The sequence below is a fragment of the Kogia breviceps genome, chromosome X (assembly GCF_026419965.1).
Source record: "Kogia breviceps isolate mKogBre1 chromosome X, mKogBre1 haplotype 1, whole genome shotgun sequence".
Lineage (NCBI taxonomy): Eukaryota > Metazoa > Chordata > Mammalia > Artiodactyla > Physeteridae > Kogia > Kogia breviceps.
Window position 1 is genome coordinate 59,792,891 of NC_081330.1, and position 22,489 is coordinate 59,815,379.

Consider the following 22,489-nt stretch of genomic DNA (forward strand, 5'->3'; position numbering starts at 1 on the left):
ATGGTAGTGAGGACCCTGGTTTTTCTTTTTGCCTCATATATCTTAGACTGGGTGCTGGAGAAGCTAGCAACACAGAAATGGCAACCAGTGAAGACAAAGACCCAAGAAAAGCCTGCTCTCTAGCCAAAACACCAGGAAAGGGGCGGCCTAGCAAGACACAAAACTTTTATACAACAGTCACTCTACTATAGCCAAACACCACAGACAAAACTGAGGCCATAACCCCAAGCACACAAGCAAAGTCTGAGGGGAGAGCCTACACTTCCCCTCTGGCTCGGCTGAAACAAGGCATTCTAACACTCCCCATCCCACCAAGGTAGTGTTAAAGAAGGTGGAACTTTCATCTCTGCCAGGTGGTAATGAGCCCTGGCCCCCAAGATATTAGTGGAGACCATATAGGGAACATGAATATCCATCACCACCTGATGTTAATGAGGCAAGCCCTCCCCTTCCCTGCTAAGGTGGTATCTGAGAAGGCCTAGTGGAGAGTCAGGATTTTCATTATCATCAAATGGTAACAAGGTCACTCCCCGCCACCGTGCCAACAGTGGTCATTAGTGGGGAGCACTAATGAGGTACTCCTACCTCTCCCAGCCAGGGTTGTAAGAGCAGAAGCCTTTGGGAGACCTAAACTCCCATTCTTGCCCAGGAATAGCAAAGGGGCCTTCCTCTCCTTGGGTGTCAAGAGACTGAGCAGGGAACCTTGATTTCTACCCTCCACCTGGTAGTAACAAAGCAGCACTGCCCTTTCCTTTGCCAGAGTAGTGTTAGAGGAAGCCAACTGAAACAGAAGTTTTGAATAAGATTATATCATAATATCAAAACATACAGATATTAATTGAAAACTACTCATTATAACAAGAACCAGGAAAATCTCAACTTGAGTTTAAAAGGACAATAGACAAATACCAACCATGAGATGACAGGGATGCTAGAATTATCTGACAGATATTTTAAAGCAACCATCATAAAAATGCTTCAACAAGCAATTATAAACATATTTGCAGCAAATTAAAAAATAGAAAGTCTCAGCAAAGAAACACAAACTCTTGGCAGAGAAATACAAGATATAAAGAAAAACCAAGTGGGTAATTTAGAACTGAACAATACAATGACTGAAATAAAAAACTCAATGGATGAACTCAAAGAACCCAAAGAAGTTCATACCAAGACACATCATAGTTGAACCTCTGAAAACTAAAAAAAAGAGAGAAACTGTTGAAAACAATGAAAGAGAAACAACATCTAAACTATAGGGGGAAAATGATTTGAATAACAGCAGATTTCTCATCAGAAATCACAGAGTCCAGAAGGAAAAGGCACAACATTTCTCAAGTGATGAAAGAAATGGACTGTTAACCTGTACTTCTATATCCAGACAAGATTTCCATTAGGAATGAAGAGGAAAGAAAACTAAAAGAATTTTTCACCAGCAGACAAACCCTAAAAGAATGGTTAAAGTAAGTTCTCTAAAGAGAAAGAAAATGATAAAAGAAGGAACCTTAGGACATCAGGAAGGAAGAAATAACATTGGAAAGAGTAAAATTATGGATAACTACAAATAAAATAGCTATTCCTAGAAAAATCACTAAAAGATTTATACAGGAGATACAGCCAAAGTACTACAGATAAATCAAAAGGGAGTTATAAAACAGGTACAAAAAACCCATAGAAAAGCAGGAAAAATAAAACAGTAATCAAAGGAAAGCAGGCTATATTAATATCAGGTAAAGACCAACTCAGGACAAAGAAATTACCAGTGTCAGAGACATTTAAAATGATAAGAGGACTGTGATAGACTGAATAAATCCCTACCCTCCTGCAAAGATTTAGATGTCTGAATGCCCAGAAGTTGTGAATATGTTCCCTTAGATAGTAAAAGGAACTCTGCAGATGTGATTAAGTTATAGATTTTGAGATAAAGAGATTATGGTAGCATATCAGGATGGTCCTGATGTAATCATGACTGCCCTTATAAGGATGTTGAGGGAGTTTTGACTACAGAAGAGGAGTATCGAACTAATGCATCATGTGAAAGACTTGACCAGCCATTGATGGGTTTCAATATGGAAGAAGAGGTCATGAGACATGGAATGCAGGTGGTGTCTAGAAACTAGAAAAGGCAAGGAAATGGATTCCCCCCTAGAACCTCCAGAAGGAATTCAGGCCTGCCAACACCTTGATTTTAGCCCAGTGAAATTGATTTTGGACTTCTGACCTCCAGAACTGTAGGGTAATAAATTTGAGTCTGTGGTAATTTGCTATGTCAGCAATAGGAAACTAATACAGGGGTCAATCCACCAATAACCACTTTTTCAAAAAACAAAACATAATTACCAAAGAACACAGAAATCACACTTTTGGGCATTTATTCCAGTGAAATGAAAATTTATATCCACACAAAATCGTGTACATGCTTCTTCATAGTAGCTTTATTTGTAACAGACCCAATCTGGAAACCTGCATTTGGTTCTTGTATGTAGTGTGAGGAGCTTGGTGAAACCTCTCCCTCAAAGAGACATCTATTAAACTAGTCAAATTAGCAAATTCTCTGGCTATGGATCAAAGGGCTTACAACAAATTGAGATGCTTCTTTCCACAAAACCTACAGAACATGGTAAGAAGAGTGGGAGACAGTTGCAGTCAACCTAGAGCCTGTAACCTTCCCCCGCCACCAGTGCTGTGTTATAGAAGAGCTATTCTAGAAACCTCTCCAGCAGAGTGGTAACTCCCAGCTTCCCCTGAGCTAAAAAGAAGTATTCTAGGTGGATTTGGCAATTGGTAAAAACTGGCAGATACCATACACACCGATTCCCCATCCCCATATCCTGCTACAGGGAGAGGATTCAGGAAAGCAGCTGGTGAAAATTCCAGTCCCCTATTCGCTCATACTGATATGCTGCTAAAGAGCTGTTCTGATACTCACAGTACCTGACTGGAACAGCATAAAATATCCACTGAATACAAGAAAAGGCAGTAAAGAAGGAAGAGAAGAACAAAAAAGACATGAGATATAGAAAATGAAAGCAAAATGGCAAAGATAAATCCAATCACATTAATAATTACATTAAGTCTGAATGAGTTAAACAATTCAATCAAAAGACAAAGAATGGGAGAGGGGGAAGATGGCTGAAGAGTAAGACACGGAGATTACCTTCTGCCCCACAGATACATCAGAAATACATCAACACGTGGAACAACTCCTACAGAACACACACTGAATGCTGTCAGAAGACCTCAGACCTCCCAAAAGGCAAGAAACTCCCCACGTACCTGGGTAGGGCAAAAGAAAAAACAGAGACAAAAGAATAGGGACGGGACCTGCACCACTGGGAGGGAGCTGTGAAGGAGGAAATGTTTCCACACACTAGGAAGCCCTTTTGCGGGTGGAGACTGTGGGTGGCAGAGGGGGTAAGCTTCGGAGCCGCGGAGGAGAGCACAGCAACAGGGGTGCAGAGGGCAAAGCGGAGAGACTCCCGTACAGAGGATCGGTGCTGACCAGCACTCACCAGACCGAGAGGCTCGTCTGCTCACCCACCGGGGCGGGCGGGGGATGGGAGCTGAGGCTCAGGCTTCGGTTGGATCCCAGGGAGAGGACAGGGGTTGGCTGCGTGAACACAGCATGAAGGGGGCTAGGGCACCACAGCTACCGGGGAGGGAGTCTAGGAAAAAGTCTGGACCTGCCAAAGAGGCAAGAGACTTTTTCTTGCTTCTTTGTTTCCTGGTGCACGTGGAGAGGGGATTAAGAGCGCTGCTTAAAGGAACTCCAGAGACAGGCACAAGCCGTGGGTAACAGTGTGGACCCCAGAGACGGGCATGAGATGCTAAGGCCACTGCTGCCGCCACCAAGAAGCCTGTGTGCGAGCACAGGTCACTCACCACACCTCCCTTCCCAGGAGCCTGTGCAGCCTGCCACTGCCAGGGTCCCATGATCCAGGGACAACTTCCCTGGGAGAACACACGGCATGCCACAGTCTTGTGCCACGTCATGCCGGCCTCTGCCGCCACAGGCTCGCCCCACACTCAGTGCCCCCCCGCCCCCCCCCCCCGCATGAGTGAGCCAGAGCCCCCGAATCAGCAGCTCCATTAACCATGCCCTGTCTGAGCAAAGAACAGATGCCCTCTGGCGACTGACACGCAGAGGCGGGGCCAAATCCAAAGCTGAATCCCAGGACTGGTGCAAACAAAGAAGAGAAAGGGAAATCGCTCACAGCAGCCTCAGGAGCAGCAGATTAAATCTCCACAATCAACTTGATGTACCCGGGAATCAGTGGAAAACCTGTATAGAAAACGAATCATCCCAAATTGAGAAGGTGAACTTTGAGAGCAAGATATATTATTTTTTCCCCTTTTACTCTTTTTGTGAGTGTGTATGTGAATGCTCCTGTGTGAGATTTTGTCTGTACAGATTTCCTTTCACCATTTGTCCTAGGGTTCTGTCCATCCGTATTTTTTTGTTCGTTAGTGTTTTTTTACACTTAAAATTTTTTTTTTCTTAATAATTGTTTTTTATTTTAAAAACTTTATTTTCTTACTTAATTTTATTTCCTTACTTCGTTAATTTCTTTCTTTCTTTCTTTCTTTCTCCCTTTCTTTCTTTCTTTCTTTCTTTCTTTCTTTCTTTCTTTCTTTCTTTCTACTTTTTCTCACTTTTATTCTGAGACGTGTGGATGAAAGGCTCTTGGTGCTGCATCAAGGAATCAGTGCTGTGCCTCTGACGTGGGAGAGCCAACTTCAGGACACTAGTCCACAAGAGATCTCCCAGCTCCACATAATATCAAATGGCAAAAATCTCCCAGAGATCTCCATCTCAACACCAACACCCAGCTTCACTCAACGACCAGAAAGCTACAGTGGTGAACACCCTATGCCAAACAAATAGAAAGACAGGAATACAACACCACCCATTAGCAAAGAGGCTGCCTAAAACAATAATAAGGCCACAGACACTCCAAAACACACCACGAGACATGGAGCTGCCAACCAGAAAGACAAGATCCAGCCTCATCCACCAGAACACAGGCACTACTCCCCTCCACCAGGAAGACTACACAATCCACTGAACCAAACTTAGCCACTTGGGATGGATACCAATAGCAACAGAAACGACGAACCTGCAGCCTGAGAAAACGAGACCCCAAACACAGTAAGTTAAGCTAAATGAGAAGACATAAAAACACACAGCAGATGAAGGAGCAACATAAAACCCCAACAGACCTAACAAATGAAGAGGAAGTAAGCAGTCTACCTGAAAAAGAATTCAGAATAATGATAGTAAAGATGATCCAAAATCTTAGAAATAGAAGAGAGAAAATGCAAGAAACATTTCACAAGGACCTAGAAGAACTAAAGATGAAACAAGCAACGATGAATAACACAATAAATGAAATTAGTAATACTCTAAAAGGGATCAGTAGCAGAATAACTGAAGCAGAAGAACGGATAAGTGACCTGGAAGATAAAATAGTGGGAATAACTACTGCAGAGCAGAATAAAGAAAAAAGAATGAAAAGGACTGAGGACAGTCTCAGAGACATCTGGGAAAACATTAAACGCACCAACATTCAAATTATAGGGGTCTCAGAAGAAGTGGAGAAAAAGAAAGGGACTGAAAAAAATATCTGAAGAGATTATAGTTGAAAATCTCCCTAATATGGGAAAGGAAATAGTTAATCAAGTCCAGGAAGAACACAGAGTCCCATACAGGATAAATCCAGGGAGAAATATGTCAAGGCACATATTAATTAAACTATCAAAAATTAAATACAAAGAAAACATATTAAAAGCAGCAAGGGAAAAACAACAAATAACACAACAGCTGATCTTTCAGCAGAAACTCTGGAAGCCAGAAGTGAGTGGCAGGACATATTTAAAGTGATGAAGGAGAAAAACCTACAACCAGGATTACTCTATCCAGCAAGTATCTCATTCAGATTTGATGGAAACATTAAAACATTTACAGACAAGCAAAAACTGAGGGAGTTTAGCACCACCAAACCAGCTTTACAAGAAATGCTAAAGGAACTTCTCTAGGCAGGAAACACAAGAGAAGGAAAAGACCTACAATAACAAACACAAAACAATTAAGAAAATGGAATAGTAACATACATATTGATAATTACATTAATTGTAAATGGATTAAATGCTCCAACCAAAAGGCATAGACTGGCTGAATGGTTATAAAAACAAGACCAATATATATGCTGTGTACAAGAGAATGACTTCAGATCTAGGGAAACATACAGACTGAAAGTGATAGGATCGAAAAAGATATTCCATGCAAATGGAAATCAAAAGAAAGATAGAATAGCAATTCTCATATCAGACAAAATAGATTTTAAAATAAAGACTATTACAACAGACAAAGAAGGACACTACATAATGATCAAGGGATCAATCCAAGAAGAAGATATAACAATTGTAAATATTTATGCATCCAACATAGGAACACCTCAATACATAAGGCAAATACTAACAGCCATAAAACGGGAAATCAACAGTAACACATTCATAGTAGGGGATGTTAACACCCCACTTTCACCAATGGACAGATCATCCAAAATGAAAATAAATAAGAAAACACAAGCTTTAAATGATACCTTAAGCAAGATGGACTTAATTGATATTTATAGGACATTCCATCCAAAAACAACAGAATACACATTTTTCTCAAGTGCTCATGGAACATTCTCCAGACTAGAACATATCGTAGTTCACAAATCAAGCCTTGGTAATTTTAAGAAAATTGAAATTGTATTAAGAATCTTTTGCGACCACAATGCTATGAGACTAGATATCAATTACAGGAAAAGATTCGGAAAAAAAAAAAAAAACCACATGGAGGCTAAACAATACACTACTTAATAACGAAGTGATCACTGAAGAAATCAAAGAGGAAATCAAAAAATACCTAGAAACAAATGACAATGGAGAAACGACGACCCAAAACCTATGGGATGCAGCAAAAGCAGTTCTAAGAGGGAAGTTTACAGCAATACAAGCCTACCTTAAGAAACAGGAAACACCTCAAATAAACAATTTAGCCTTACACCAAAAGCAATTAGAGAAAGAACAAAAAAATCCCAAAGTTAACAGAATTTAAAAAAACTGGTTCTTTGAGAAGATACACAAAATTGATAAACCATTAGCCACACTCATCAAGAGAAAAAGGGAGAAGACTCAAATCAATAGAATTAGAAATGAAAAAGGAGAAGTAACAACTGACACTGCAGAAATACAAAAGATTATTAGAGATTACTACAAGCAACTCTATGCCAATAAAATGGACAACCTGGAAGAAATGGACAAATTCTTAGAAATGCACAACCTGCCCAGACTGAACCAGGAAGAAATAGAAAATATGAACAGACCAATCACAAGCACTGAAATTGAAACTGTGAATAAAAATCTTCCAACAAAAAAAAAGCCCAGGACCGGATGGCTTCACAGGCGAATTCTAGCAAACATTTAGAGAAGAGCTAACACCCATCCTTCTCAAACTCGTCCAAAATATAGCAGAGGGAGGAACACTTCCAAACTCATTCTACGAAGCCACCATCACCGTGATACCAAAACCAGACAAAGATGTCACAAAGAAAGAAAACTACAGGCCAATATCAATGATGAACAAAGATGCAAAAATCCTCAACAAAATACTAGCAAACAGAATCCAACAACACATTAAACGATCATACACCATGATGAAGTGAGGTTTATCCCAGGAATGCAAGGATTCTTCAGTATACCCAAATCAATCACTGTGATACACCATATTAACAAATTGAAGGAGGAAAACCATTTGATAATTTCAATAGATGCAAAAAAAGCTTTCAACAAAATTCAACACCACTTATAATAAAAACCCTCCAGAAAGTAGGCATAGCGGGAACTTTCCTCAACATAGTAAAGGGCATATATAACAAACCCACAGCCAACATCGTTCTCAATGGTGAAAAACTGAAAACTTTTCCTCTAAGGTCAGGAACAAGACAAGGTTTCCACTCTCACCACTATTTTTCATCATAATTCTGGCAGTTTTAGCCAGCAATCAGAGAACAAAAACAAAGAAAGGAATCCAAATCGGAAAAGAAGTAAAGCTGTCACTGTTTGCAGAAGACATAATACTCTACAGAGAGAATCCTAAAAATTCTACCAGAAAAGTACTAGAGCTAATCAATGAATTTGGTAAAGTAGCAGGATACAAAATTAATGCACAGAAATCTCTGGCACTCCTATACACTAATGATGAAAAATCTAATAGTGAAATTAAGAAAACACTCCCGTTTACCACTGCAATAAAAAGAATAAAATATCTAGGAATAAACCTACCTAAGGAGAGAAAAGACCTGTATGCAGAAAATTATAAGACACTGCTGAAAGAAATTAAAGATGATACAAACAGATGGAGAGATATATCATGTTCTTGGAATGGAAGAATCAACATTGTGAAAATGACTCTAGTACCAAAGCAATGTACAGATTCAATCCAATCCCTATAAAACTACCACTGGCATTTTTCACAGAACTAGAACAAAAAATTTCACAATTTCAAAGGAAATACAAAAGACCCTGAAGAGCCAAAGAAATCTTGGGAATGAAAAACGGAGCTGGAGGAAATCAGGCTCCCTGACTTCAGACTATACTACAAAGCTACAGTAATCAAGACAGTGTGGTACTGGCACAAAAACAGAAATATAGATCAATGGAACAGGACAGAAAGCCCAGAGATAAACCCACACACATATGGTCAACTTATCTTTGATAAAGGAGGCGCGAATGTACAGTGGAGAAAGGACAGCCTCTTCAATAAAGGGTGCAGGGAAAACTGGACAGGTACATGTAAAAGTATGAGATTAGAACACTCCCTAACACCATACACAAAAATAAGCTCAAAATGCATTGAAGACCTAAATGTAAGGCCAGAAACTATCAAACTCTTAGAGGAAAGCATAGGCAGAACACTCTATGACATAAATCACAGCAAGATCCTTTTTGACCCATCTACTAGAGAAATGGAAATAAAAACTAAAATAAACAAATGGGACCTAATGAAACTTTAAAGTTTTTGCACAGTAAAGGAAACCATAAACAAGACCAAAAGACAACCCGTAGAATGGGAGAAAATATTTGCAAGTGAAGCAACTGACAAAGGATTAATCTCCAAAATTTACAAGCAGCTCATGCAGCTCAATAAAAAAAAAAAAAAAAAAATCCAAAAATGGGCAGAAGAACTAAATAGACATTCCTCCAAAGAAGATATACAGATTGCCAACAAACACATGAAAGAATGCTCAACATCATTAATCATTAGAGAAATGTAAATCAAAACTACAATTCAATATCATCTCACACCGGTCAGAATGGCCATCATCAAAAAATCCAGAAACAATAAATGCTGGAGAGGGTGTGGAGAAAAGGGAACACTCTTGCACTGCTGGTGGGAATGTGAATTGGTACAGCCACTATGGAGAACAGTATGGAGGTTCCTTAAAACACTACAAATAGAACTACCATATGACCCAGCAATCTCACTGTTGGGCATATACTGAGAAAACCACATTCCAAAAAGGGTCATGTAGCAAAATGTTCCTTGCAGCTCTATTTACAATAGCCAGGAAATGGAAGCAATCTAAGTGTCCATCATGGGATGAATGGATAAAGGTGTAGCACATATATACAATGGAATATTACTCAGCCATAAAAAGAAACGAAATTTAGTTATTTGCAGTCAGGTGGATGGACCTAGAGTCTGTCACACAGAGTGAAGTAAGTCAGAAAAAGTTAGACAAATACTGTATGCTAACACATATATATGGAATCTAAGAAAAAAAAAGTCATGAAGAACTAGAGTTAAGATGGGAATAAAGAAACAGACCTACTAGAGAATGGACTTGAGGATATGGGGAGGGGGAAGGGTAAGCTGTGACAAAGTGAGAGAGTGGCATGGACATATATACACTACCAAACATAAAATAGATAGCTAGTGGGAAGCAGCTGCATAGCACAGGGAGATCAGCTCAGTGCTTTGTGACCACCTAGAAGGGTGGGATAGGGAGGGAGGGAGGGAGGGAGACGCAAGAGGGAAGAGATATGGGAACATATGTATATGTAAAACTCATTCACTTTGTTATAAAGCAGAAACTAACACACAATTGTAAAGCAATTATACTCCAATAAAGATGTCAAAAAAAAATAAAGATGCTATGATGATCCATGTACAACAAAAAAGACAAAGATGGTCAGATTTTATTAAAAAAACAAAATCCTGTCCAAAGGAAACACATTTTAGATTTAAAGATATATTGAAATTAAAAGTAAAATCATTGAAAAAGATATACAAGGAAAACAGCCACCATAATTTGACTTTGAGACAAAAATTGTTACTAGAGTTAAAGAGACATATTATAATGATAAGAGGGTAAATCTATCAGAAACATATAACAATTATAAACATATATGCACCTAACAACACAGCCACAAAATACTTGAAAGAAAAACTGACAGAAAACACAGAAAGGAAAAGCAGAACAAACAGAAAACAAAGAACAAAGAAAACAGAGGGAAAAAATAGACAATGTAATAATAATAGTTAGAAAATTCAATACCTCATTTTAATAATGAATTCAACTACGCAGAAAGTCAGCAATATAGAAGATTTGAACAACAATATAAACTAAGTAGACCTGACAGACTTCCACAGCACGCCTCCACCCAACAATAGCAGAATATACATTCTTATTAAGTGCATATGGAACATTCTTCAGGATAGACCATACAGTAGGCCATAGGAGAGGTCTCAAAAGATTTAAAATTGTACAAACAAAGCATGGTCTCTGACCACAACAAAATTAAATTAGAAATGAACAATAAAAAGATCTGGAAAATGCACAAGTATGTGAAAAATAAATAAAAAACAAAATACAGCTAAATACCAATAGGCCAAAGAAAAAAAGTCACAAATAAAATCAGAAAATACTTTTGAGTTGAATGAAATGAAAGAAAATGAAAACAAAAGATAGCAAAACTTATGGTGTAGTGAAAGCAGGTCTGAAAAGGAAATTTATATATAGCTGTAAATGCTAAAAAAAAAACTCAAATCAATAATTTAATAATTTACCTTAGGAAAATAGAAAAGCAATCTTGACCCCAAAGCAAGTACAAGAAAGGAAAAAGTGAAGATTAGAGTGGAAATAAATGAAATAGAGGGAAGAAAATCAACCCAGAAAATCAACACACCCAAAAGTCATTTCTTTGAAATGATCAACAAAATTGACCACCCTTTTGATAAGGTAACAAGAAAAAATAGAAAGAAAAGGCTCAAATTATGAAAATTAGTAATGAAAGAGAGGACATCACATACTGACCTTACAGAAATAAAATACATTTTAAGTTAATACTATGAACAACTACACAGCAACAAATTAGATAACTTGGAAGAAATGAACAAATTCCTAGAAAGACAAATTACCAAAAAGATGAAAGAAGAATGGAAAATCTGAATATGTAACCAGTAAGAGATTTAATTAATAATCAAAAATCTTCCTATAAGGAAAGCCCAGGTACAGATTGCTTTATGCGTAAATTCTATCCAGAGTTTAAAGAAGAATTAACACTAATCTTTCAAAAACTTTTCCAAAAACTAGCAGAGGAGGCAACACTTCCCCTCTCATTCTATAAGGCTAGTACTGCCCTGGCACCAAAACCAAAGACGTCATAAGAAAACTACAGACCAATACTGTTTATAGATATAGATTAAAAATCCTGAATGAAATAATAGAAACTGAATAGAGACACAAATAAAAATAACTATGCATTTGACCAAGTGGGATATATTAACATATCAAAAATGCAAGGTTAGTCCAACATATGAAAATTAATCAATATAATATACCATATTAATAAAATGATGGACAATAAATACATGACCATATCAGTAGACACAGAAAAAGCATTTGACAAATACTAGTACTCTTCCATGTTTGTTTGTTTGTTTGTTTTTGCAGTACGCAGGCCTCTCACTGTTGTGGCCTCTCCGGTTGCGGAGTGCAGGCTCAGAGGCCATGGCTCACGGGCCCAGCTGCTCCGTGGCATGTGGGATCCTCCCAGACCAGGGCACGAACCCACGTCCCCTTCATTGGCAGGTGAACTCTCAACCACTGTGCCACCAGGGAAGCCCGACTCTTCCATGTTAAAAAAAAAAAACAAAACACTCAACAAACTAGGAATAGAAAAGAACTTCCTTAACCTGGTGTAGGGGGCCTATAAAAAAATCCCACAGCTAACATATTTCATAATGAATAGCTGGAAGCTTTCCCCCTATGATCAGGAACAAGAACAGAATGTCTGTTGTCACTACTTCTATTCAACATTGTACTGGATGTTCCAGTCAGGGCAATTAGACAATAAAAAGAAATAATATGCATGCAGTTTAGAAAAGAAGTAAAACTACCTCTATTTACATATGACATGATCTTGTATGTAGAAAATCCTAAGGAATACATTCACTCACACATGCGTGGACTCAACTATTCAAGCTAATAAGCAAATTCAGCAATGTTGCATGGTACACAGGATATAAATCAATATACCAAAATATATTTTATTTCTATTTGCCAGTAAGGAATAATTTGAAAATGAAATTACAAAAACAGTTTCATTAACAAGAACATTAAGAAGAATAAAATAGGAATAAATTTAATGCAAGGCTAATGCCAAGTCTTGCAAGACTTGCAAAATAAGTGCAAGACTTTTAGACCGAAAACTATAAAATATTGTTGAAAAAAATCAAAGACCTAAATCAACTGAAAGACATCCCAAGTTCATGGATTGTCAGACTTAGCATTGTCAAGATAGCAATACTCCCCAAAGTGATCTAGTGATTCAAGACAGTTACTATCAAAATTCCAGATGCTCTTTTTTTAAATTGACAAGCTGTTTCTAATATTCATATGGAAATGCAAGGAACTTAGAAAAGTCAAACATCTTGAGAAAAAAGATCAAAATTGGAATTCTCATCAAAGGAATTTTTTTTTCTATTTCCTTAATTTTGTACCTAAATGAGATGATGGATGTTCACTAAACTTACTGTGATAATCATTTCATGATGTAAGTCAAATCATTCTGTACAACTTAAACTTATGCAGTGCTGTATGTCAATTATATCTCAATAAAACTGGAAGAAAAAAACTGTCAAGGTCACTCATAAAAGATAGGAAAGAGTAAGGAAATATTCCAGATTAAAGCAGATCAAAGAGATATAAGGAAACATAATGCATGATCCTAGATTTGGATCCTGGCCTAGAAAGGAAAAGGAGACATTGTGCAGTGGTTGAAATTTGAATGGCATCTGTGGATTGGATGGTAGTGTTGTATCAGTATTAACATCTCGATTGGGAGGCTTGCACCAAGGTTATAGAACAGTATACTTCTTTTTGAGGAAATACACAGTGAAATATTTAGGGGTGAAATAGCAACATGTCTGCAACTTGCTCTCAGATTGATCAGAAAAGGAATAATTATAATAGAGGAGAAAGGGAGAAAATGTCAAAAGTTAACAACTATAGAATCTGATTTAAGGAGATGAGGTCTTTGTACTCTTCTTGCAACTTTTCTGTAAATGTGAAATTATTTCACAATAAATTATACTAAAAAAAAAGGACCAAGTTAGAGCACTCACATTTTCCCATCTCAAACTTAATAAAAAGCTACAGCAATGAAAACAGTGTAATACTGGCATAAAGATAGAAATATAGATCAATGGAATAGAGTTAATTGAGAGTCCAAAAATAAACCTTACATTTAGGGTCAATTAGTTCTTGACAAATGTGCCAAGACAATTCAATGGGAGGATGAACTGTCCCTGCCCGTTACATGGCTCTGTGAATTTTTGTCACAAGAGCTCTACTGTGAATTTTGTCACAGGGGCCCAAAATTTCAGCTTTTGCTATAGGCAGAAATGTAAGTATAAAAATACATCCGAAAGTTAACTGCAAATATTGGTTTTCAATTATTTACGCTGTTCCTTTCCTTTCATTAGTCCAGATGAGTGAATGGATATAATGGTATTTTCTCTGCTTACAAAATTAAGTTCTGTTTAACTCTACTGGCTCTTTAATGATAAACAGAAGGACTTGTGTTTCAATTAGACTAAGGTAGAGTAAATATTTTGCTTTAACCATATTTTGATCAGTACCAAAATATGCCAAAAATAAATTATAAAATTATTTACCTAGTAAAGTAATACTAGTCATTCTTGAGGTAGAGGGAAAGAATAAGAAATCTAGGCAGGGGTGTATAATCCTCTCATAGGAAGAGAAAGCAAATATTTGAAATAAAAAATACAATCTACCACCACATGGCAAGTAGCAGTTCTTAACTCGTGGTAGGTGCTTAATACATACTTGTTGAAGAACTAAATGAATGAACTAAAATGAACAAATATTATGAAGCAGCCTTATGTTCTGTAGGCATGTAAACTACTTCTTCCTCTTTTCTCCCACAGTAACTTTTAGATATCTTTTATTTTGAATACAACTTGTGTTTACTTATCAGTTTTGCCCACTAGAGTCCATTCCTTGAGGACAGTACTTTGGTCTTGTTCTTCTTTGTCCTCCCTCCTTTATAATTGATCAATTCATTCATTTCCTTTAATCGCCAAATTTCACTCTAATTCATCCACCATAGGTAGCTATTTTCATATATTTAATGATTATCTTTTTGTTTGAATTTTTACAAAATGCATATTGTAGTAATGTGTACATGTATTTTTAATTTTGTTACACATCTCATTTTTTCTTACTGTTTTCACAAAGTAAATGGTGTATTACAGTTGTTTTGTTTCTTATCCTTTTTCATAAAACATAGCCTTTTATATCCATCTGTGTTCCTATGTGTACATATAACCCATTTCGTCTAGCTGCTATATAGTATTACATGATGTATATCCACCACATTTCACCTATCCCTGTCAGTGATGGACGCCTATATTGCCTCAAACTCCCCATCACCATAAAAAAACACTGTGATGAATATCCTCCTATAAGTACCCTCATGAACTTGTATATCTTTGTGATATACACTCAAGAACAGAATTGCCATGCCATAGTACATGTGTATATACTTAATTTCACTAAATAATATCAGATTGATCTCCCCAGTGGCTGTACCAGTCAATACTCCCACCAGCAGTACATGGGGGCGCTTACATTCCAATATCCCTAACAACATTTGGACTTAACCAGCATTCTATTTTCCTCTAGCTTAATAAAATGTTATCTCATTGTTCTAATATGTAGTTATCTGTTAATTATTTTGAGTATCTCTTCATGTGCTTATTAGTTTTAGTGTTTTCTCTTCTATAAACCTCTTGTTCCTATCTTGTTGATCTTTGTATCCCCAATGTTTATCACCATCTCCTGCACATTATGGGCATGAAAATTTTTTGAACAAATGTATAAAAGAATCAGAATGTATGAAAGTATAAAGTATTCACAAGACTTGTTAACAGTACGGATGTAGAGGATTCTTTAAAATGATGGAATACAGCAGAAAAATCAAATGTGGTAAAGATAAAGGAATTTTGCACATGTTGAATTTGATGCACCTAAAGATATCAAGTAGGAATTTGGATGTATGAATGAATGAGGTGAACTACAGAGCAAGGCTGAGGGGATATGGCAGTAGCAGTTAGCCTAGTGATATGAGAAGTCCCTAGTAAGTTTCAGAATGACTGAGAGAAAATATCCAAAAACAGCCAGGCCAAATCTACATTAAGTATGCTACTCATGCCTTAGCTTAGAGTACTAATATCCATCAAGTCTATATAACTCAGGAGAGATTACAGAAGTGGGTTACATTTTCCCTGAATATCTTCAAATTATACTAAGCAAATTTTATTATCCACCACCGATTGCTACTTACACTGGTTGTCTCAGTGTTTTTTTATCCTTGGGCAACCAATTTCCCAATTTAAATTACAAGATCTTAATAAGTTAGCTTTTAATAACAACTCTAAATATATCCTACCATATTTTCAACAACTTTATCACTTCTGGAAAGTATTCAAAAGTAAATTGTACCAGACCATGAACCCCAAAAGTATCCATCCATTGCCTTGTCCCTTCTAAGAAGTCTTAGAGCACCTGACAACTATATTGCTCCCTTCTGTGATTTCTAACATAGGTCACTATGCTGTTAACTAAAGGACTGATGCACTGGCCAAAACTGACTGGACCAGGGATTGGTATCTGAGCCAAAGGCAGCCAACAAGAGACTGCCTTACAAAGGGGCCTGATGTGCAATTTCTGCCTAAGAAAGGTATTTTGCAGTGGTAAGTGACTAGCCAACCTGATCAGATCTTATCTCTAGGGAAGTCTGGATATGAAACACATATAGTTAGCAGAAGCAGAACAGTCATGAGAATGGTAACTACCACAGTTGCTGTGGTATTCTGAACAGTTCTTCTTGAGATTTGTTTAGCTGGTGAGACAGTTTCCTAGGCTTTCTTCCTAACCTATGCAACTTTCCAATAAACTACCACTTAAGATGACTTGAATTTGCCTCTGTTCTTCATAACCTGAAAAGCCTAATACCCTTTCTCCTCTAACCTGTATAAAAGCCACAAATTCTCCCCTAAATCAGTGGTTCTCGAACTTAGCAACACATGAGAATCACTCGTGGGCTTTTAAAATATTAAAATGCCCCATCTGGGGTGGGGCTCAGGCAACAGTACCTTTTCTAAGCTGCCCAGATGATTCTAATGCACAGCTAACATCAGGAAATATTGACTTACATGTGACCATTATGCAAACATTTTAGGGTCCATGTCAAGCAATTTTTAATTTCCATATTAAATGAGGTTCACAGAACACCTAACGGCCACCTGTGAGGATGGCATCACAGGGAATAGCTCAGTCATATAAGTGTGGTAGGAGGCAAGGCACAGATCATTTTCACTCTATGGCATAAAGCAACATCCTGGAACCTATACCAAGTATGGTTAAGGGTTTCAAAGCATACTTTCAAAGTTGCACTGAAAATACAGATGCTCAACAATGCTGAGTGGAAAGTGAAAAACTGATTTTGCTGGAGATAACTAACCGTCTTCCCAAGAATGAACTTTACTTTGTTAGGCTCCAACTACTTTCTGATATCAGTCACATGAAACAAAAGAGGAACGAGACAAAGACTAAAGTTGACACGAAGGCTGGTATTATCAAGGATTTTGAAACCTTTAGGTCTATGGCATCCATGTTCCTTCCCATCCCCATCATCCTTGACTCAAGCCCAAAAACACAATTCCAGAGTCATGTATCATCTCCTGTATTCTAGTTTCTACAGTGATCTGTATTTTCTCTTCACTGACCAAAGTTCCTGCTACTCCACCAAAATCCAAAAGCCCTTCCATTGTGTCTACCTTCTTCTCTCCTTGCCTAAAATGAAACATGACTGTCCCCTGAGGTCACTGCTTCCCTTGTAACTCTCAAGTGGAGGCTATTCAAAGTGTCTCCGGTACAGGAGGTAGAGTTTGTCTTCTGATTGCCAATGCTGCTTCTAAGCCATTACTTCCTCAGCCTTAGGTAAAAATCTCTGTTCTTGTTAGTGAGAAAGTGGAACAACTGGAACCCTCATGAATGGGAATGTAAATTGGTACAACCACTTTGGAAAACTATTTGGCAGTAGCTACCAAAGCTGCATGCCCTATGACCTGGCAATCCCACTCCAAGTTATATACTCAACAGCAATGTGCACTTATGTGCGCCAAAAGACATATACAAGAATGTTGATGGGAGCATTATTTGTAATAGCTCAAAACTGAAAATAATTCAAATATCCATTAACAGTAGAATGGATAAATAAATCATGATATATTCACCCTCTAGAATATCATAGAGCAATAAGAATGAAAGAACTAGCATACATGTGTAATGGCTGAATCTCAAAAACAATATTGGGTGAAAGAAGCCAGACATAACAGAGTAAATACTGCCTTATTCCATTTACATAAAGTTAAAAATACGCTAATTAATCTATGGTGGAGAAGGAGCAAAGGGGAGGGCTTCGAGGCTGCTGGTAATTTTTTTTTTTTTTAATTTGGCTGCTGGGTGAACAAGTATGATCATTTTTCGAAACTTTACCAAGCTGCTTATGATTTGTGTACTTAACTGTATGTATACTATACTTCAACTGAAGAAAGTTTTCATAAAGGAAAGAAAAGTAATTCTCATCTGAGACTCATACCACCCATCTATTCATCCTTAGCACCTGCCTCCTGGTCACTTCATCACACTGAAGATTTAGGATCCTGGTTAATAGTCTTCTTCTATACTCTAAATCCTGCCATAACTCTGAGTGACTTTAACATCCATATGGCTGAACCACTCAAAAGCCTCACCTCACTCTTCTTTGACTTCACCTTTTTAGACCTTCATATTCACTCCACTGCAGTTACCCATTCCATGAGTACATCCTGAATTTACCATTTCCCAGAACTTGTTAATAGCTAAAATTATAAACTCAACAAGCTTTTCTCTGACTACAACCTCCTATTTCAGCTTTGTTTTCCTTACTGCTTTACTCTTGTTCTTTAAGCCAATAAAACTATCTACTCCAGAAAACTTTTTGTGAGAATTAAATGAAATAATGTGCATCAACAGCATAATACAGTGTCTGACACATAGGAAATACTCAATACATGATAGCCATATTTCAATATTAAGTATTCTATTAGAAACAAATATCTTTTAGGATGGAAATTTTCCTCAAATTCAAAATTCCTCAAATCTCTGGCATTAATGAAATCTAGCTTTTGACACTACATTCCTCCCAATCCTTTTAAATGAAGGCCAGTCCTCCAGCCATTCTCTCTGATTCAAGAGGTCAGGAGGAGAGATCAGTACAGTACTTGTTCTCAAGGCTAATTCCACATCAGTGTTCCACCATCACATCTGCTCAAAAAGTTCTTATTTCTCAAAATGTATGTAAACTATTTTCAGAGTTATCTACCAACTTTCAGGACTCCTTTCTACCTTATTCCTTGTTATTAATCTCTGGGGCTTCAAAATTAACACAGATCAGCATTTTTGTACCTCAGCCTCAGAGATGCTTCCTCAAGCTTAAGCCCCACAATCTAAACTCAGACCATAGCGATTTCAGATCCAAATCTACCACTTATGACTGAGTGACTGTGGTAAAGTTACTCAACCTTTCTAAGCTTCAGTATCTTTACCTGTAAAATGCTGGAAATAACAGTACCTAGATATAGGGCCACTGTGAAGCATAAATGCGAAAATTCACATAATGTGCTTAGCAAAATGCCTAGCACAGTAAATGTTCAATAGCATAATAGCTGTGATCACTGTTATTAATTCTTATCAGTTCTTGGCACATTTCCACTTGTCTTCAAACCTGCTCAGGTCTCCTGACTTTTTTTTTCCACCAGTTTTATTGAGATTTAATTGGCATATAGTCTCCTACTTTTTTTAAATGAAAAGAAACCTTCCTGGAATTTGCTACTCCCAACTCAAGATTTCTTCCCTACCTTTTGCCGCAACATTTCTCTAAAGAGTAATGTATACCTCCCTTCCAGAGGAGGCAAGGAGTAGTGGAAAGATCAGGGACTTTGAAGCCAAATATACCTGTGTTTGAACCTGGTTCTTCCACTTGGATAACCCGGAGCAAGTGAGCAAGCACTTTTTCTAAACCTCAGTTTTTTCATATGTAAAATGGGGATACTACCCATTTCTTAGGGTCATCAAGAAGATTAAACTGAAATAATACATGTAAAGCAGCTGGTCAAAGTAGGTGCTAAATGAATGCCAGTTTCCCACCCCTTATCCTTTCCCTAACCCCTTACAATCTAGGTTCTCACTCTACCACTTTACCTCACTTCAGCTCTTATTAGCATTGTGACTTTGGGAAATTTAATTGAATTTTCTAAACCTTAGTTTTTCATTTGTAAAATGGTGATCATTAACATCTACAACATAAAGTTGTCTTGAGAATTAAGTGAAATAATATACGCAAAGTATTTTAGCATGGTGCCTGGCCTTCCAGTAAGCACTTAATAAATGGCAGCTACCAGTGACTTACTAATAGCCAAATCAAAAGACTGTTCAACTCGCTCCTTCTACTGTTCAACTCGCTCCTTCTCTAGGCTTCAGTGACAACACACTATTCAGGTCTGCTTTTTAACCACTGACCATTCCTTCTCTCTCTGTACTCCCTCCATGATGTCTTTATTTATTCTCTTCAACTAGGTGTGAACTCTCTCTTCTGAACCCTCAGATCACTTTGTACTTCTCCTGAGAACAAGGCACTTCCTCTACTCTGAATAACAATCATTTGTTATATGATACATCTCCACTTATTAATTTAATATCTTTTATGTCCATTGCCCGGCACTTATTTATTCATGTAGAACTTATTGAGTCCCTAATATAGCTCATACCTGTGTAGGTACTAAGGATACAAAAATTAACATATTATAATTACTGTCCTCAAGTAGCTTATAGTTTAGGAGGATAGAATACACAAGTAAATAGTCTACTATTTGCAGTATGATAAGTCCTATGGTAAAAGTATGCCCAGAGACCTCTCGAGCACAAAGAGGAGTTATTTAAATCAGACTGGGGAGATCTGGGACACTATCTTGGAAAAGGCATTTTGTATTTAGCATACGGGGAGGCAGTACACAAATCCCTGTTAAATGAATGAGTGAAATATGAATAGGAACTAACTAGATGAGGATGGGAAACGGCACTTCAGGCCCAGAGAAAGAGCAGGGAGAAAGGCTTGGAGTATGGATATTAGGAGTTCCTGAGAGACAGGAAATGAAGCTGGAAAGCCAAAGCAGATTCGGCTGTTCCAGACATAGGAGTCTGACCTGACCCTAGAGGGCAGATGATAGAGTGCCAATAAAGATTTTTAAGTAGTGGAAGGGCATAATCAGATTTACATTTTAGTACTCTGGCAGTGCAGGGGGAAATGAATTCCATGAGAGCCAGGCTAGAGGCAGCGAGTCCAGTTAGAAGGGTGTTGTGATAATTCAAATAAATTCTGAAAGCAGAAATGGAGTGAGAATGGCGAATCAAGACGGATACTGAGCCTGAATTATTCATATTTGTATCTTCTGCAAGCAGTGCATTTTACACTTCAGACCCGCTACAAATATTTACCCATAGGTATTTGTCTACTTAGATATTTGTCGACTACTGTTACTGAAACCTACTTAGGGAACTGCAGCTAGCAGACACTTGTGTCACTTCCTATACACAGATTCCTAAGTAAAGGCACCTTTTCCCATTACAGAACTCAAAAGAAACTTAGGTTTGTCATTCAAACCCGTAAAGTAACAACAGTGAATACAAACCCAGGCACTGCAGAGAGACTTGAGACGTCTCTACCCTGGTCTATTTCACCCGAAATAATTGAACAAAGTTCTTCAAAGGGTGGTGAGGCCCCGCCCTGTGCACCCAGACAAATGCCCAGGATTCTTTTCTCTGTTTCATCTCAAGACCCAAGTCTGTTCGCTGCTCGTCGCCTGGCGGGCCATTTTCGCCCAGCTGTTTCCCAGTTTTCACCCTGCCGCTGTGTAAACAGTCAACAGCAGGGGACTGAGGAGAGAGAACCGTCCTAGGCTGAGGAAACTCTAAAGGGGAGAAGCAGGTGTCTTGAGGCTTCAAACGTTAAAGATTCCCTGACCTTGCCAATTCTCTCGCAACCCCATCTCCACCTCGCCTCTTGCCGTGGGACTCCCTTCTGAAGTTAGGAGGATCCCTTCTACAGTTATCAGAGGGCTACCAGCATCAAGAGAAACTAAGCAAAGTAATTTTTACTTACCCTAACGGCCGCCATAGCTGTAGCGCTCTCCGCCCAGGTCTTCGCACGGAGAGCGGAAAGGGACAAAATAGCTCAACTAAGCACCGCTCAAAGTATCCCCACCCAGTTCCGCCTCTCGCCGGTCGGCTCCGCCCTTTCTCCGCCTACCTGGTGCCGCTCTAGGGAGCTGCAGAAGTTGGCTGTCTTTCTCCGGGGGAAACGGTTCAACCCTGTGGTTGACTGTCGCTATCCCTGATGACCCCTTTCAGAATATTCTCCATAGTCCATTTGAAAGGTACTTTGTTGGGTGCAGAACTTTTCATTATGTTCGTTTTTTCAGGCATATGTGATTTTTCTAGTTGAGGACTTAAAATCCAAGTACGGCTGCCTTAATAAATAACTATATAGTCACAAAAAGAACGTTACCTCTGCAATACGTGGGCAAGTTCATACAGATTAAGAGTATGTCACTAAGCGCCCACTACGTGCCAGGCACTTGTTCAAAGTACAGAACATAACGTAAATGCCTTCCCTCACGGAGCTTGTGATTCCAGGAGGAAAAGAGAAACAAATGAATGTTACAAAGTGCCAAATGCTATGAAGGAAAATAAAACAGTATGGGGATGGGGTGAGAATTTATTGATTTAGATAGATTAGGGAAAGCCTTTCTGAT

At 38.1% G+C, this 22,489-nt stretch overlaps 1 protein-coding gene across 6 annotated transcripts in view; it reads right to left on the reverse strand.

Annotated features, from left to right (window-relative positions):
- Positions 1 to 21,901, reverse strand: part of APOOL (apolipoprotein O like) — a 178,889-nt gene extending 156,988 nt beyond the window's left edge. For 3 of the 6 annotated variants that reach the window (XM_067023128.1, XM_067023125.1, XM_067023126.1), the window contains exon 1: positions 21,838 to 21,885. In XM_067023128.1, coding sequence (XP_066879229.1) covers positions 21,838 to 21,852 — 15 coding nt within the window. In that variant the 5' untranslated portion in view covers positions 21,853 to 21,885. Of the gene's footprint in view, positions 1 to 4,211; positions 4,280 to 21,837 lie in introns of all 6 variants that reach the window. The other 3 variants (XM_067023124.1, XM_067023127.1, XM_059051267.2) reach the window with 3 other exon arrangements.
- Positions 21,902 to 22,489: the final 588 nt, after the last annotated feature.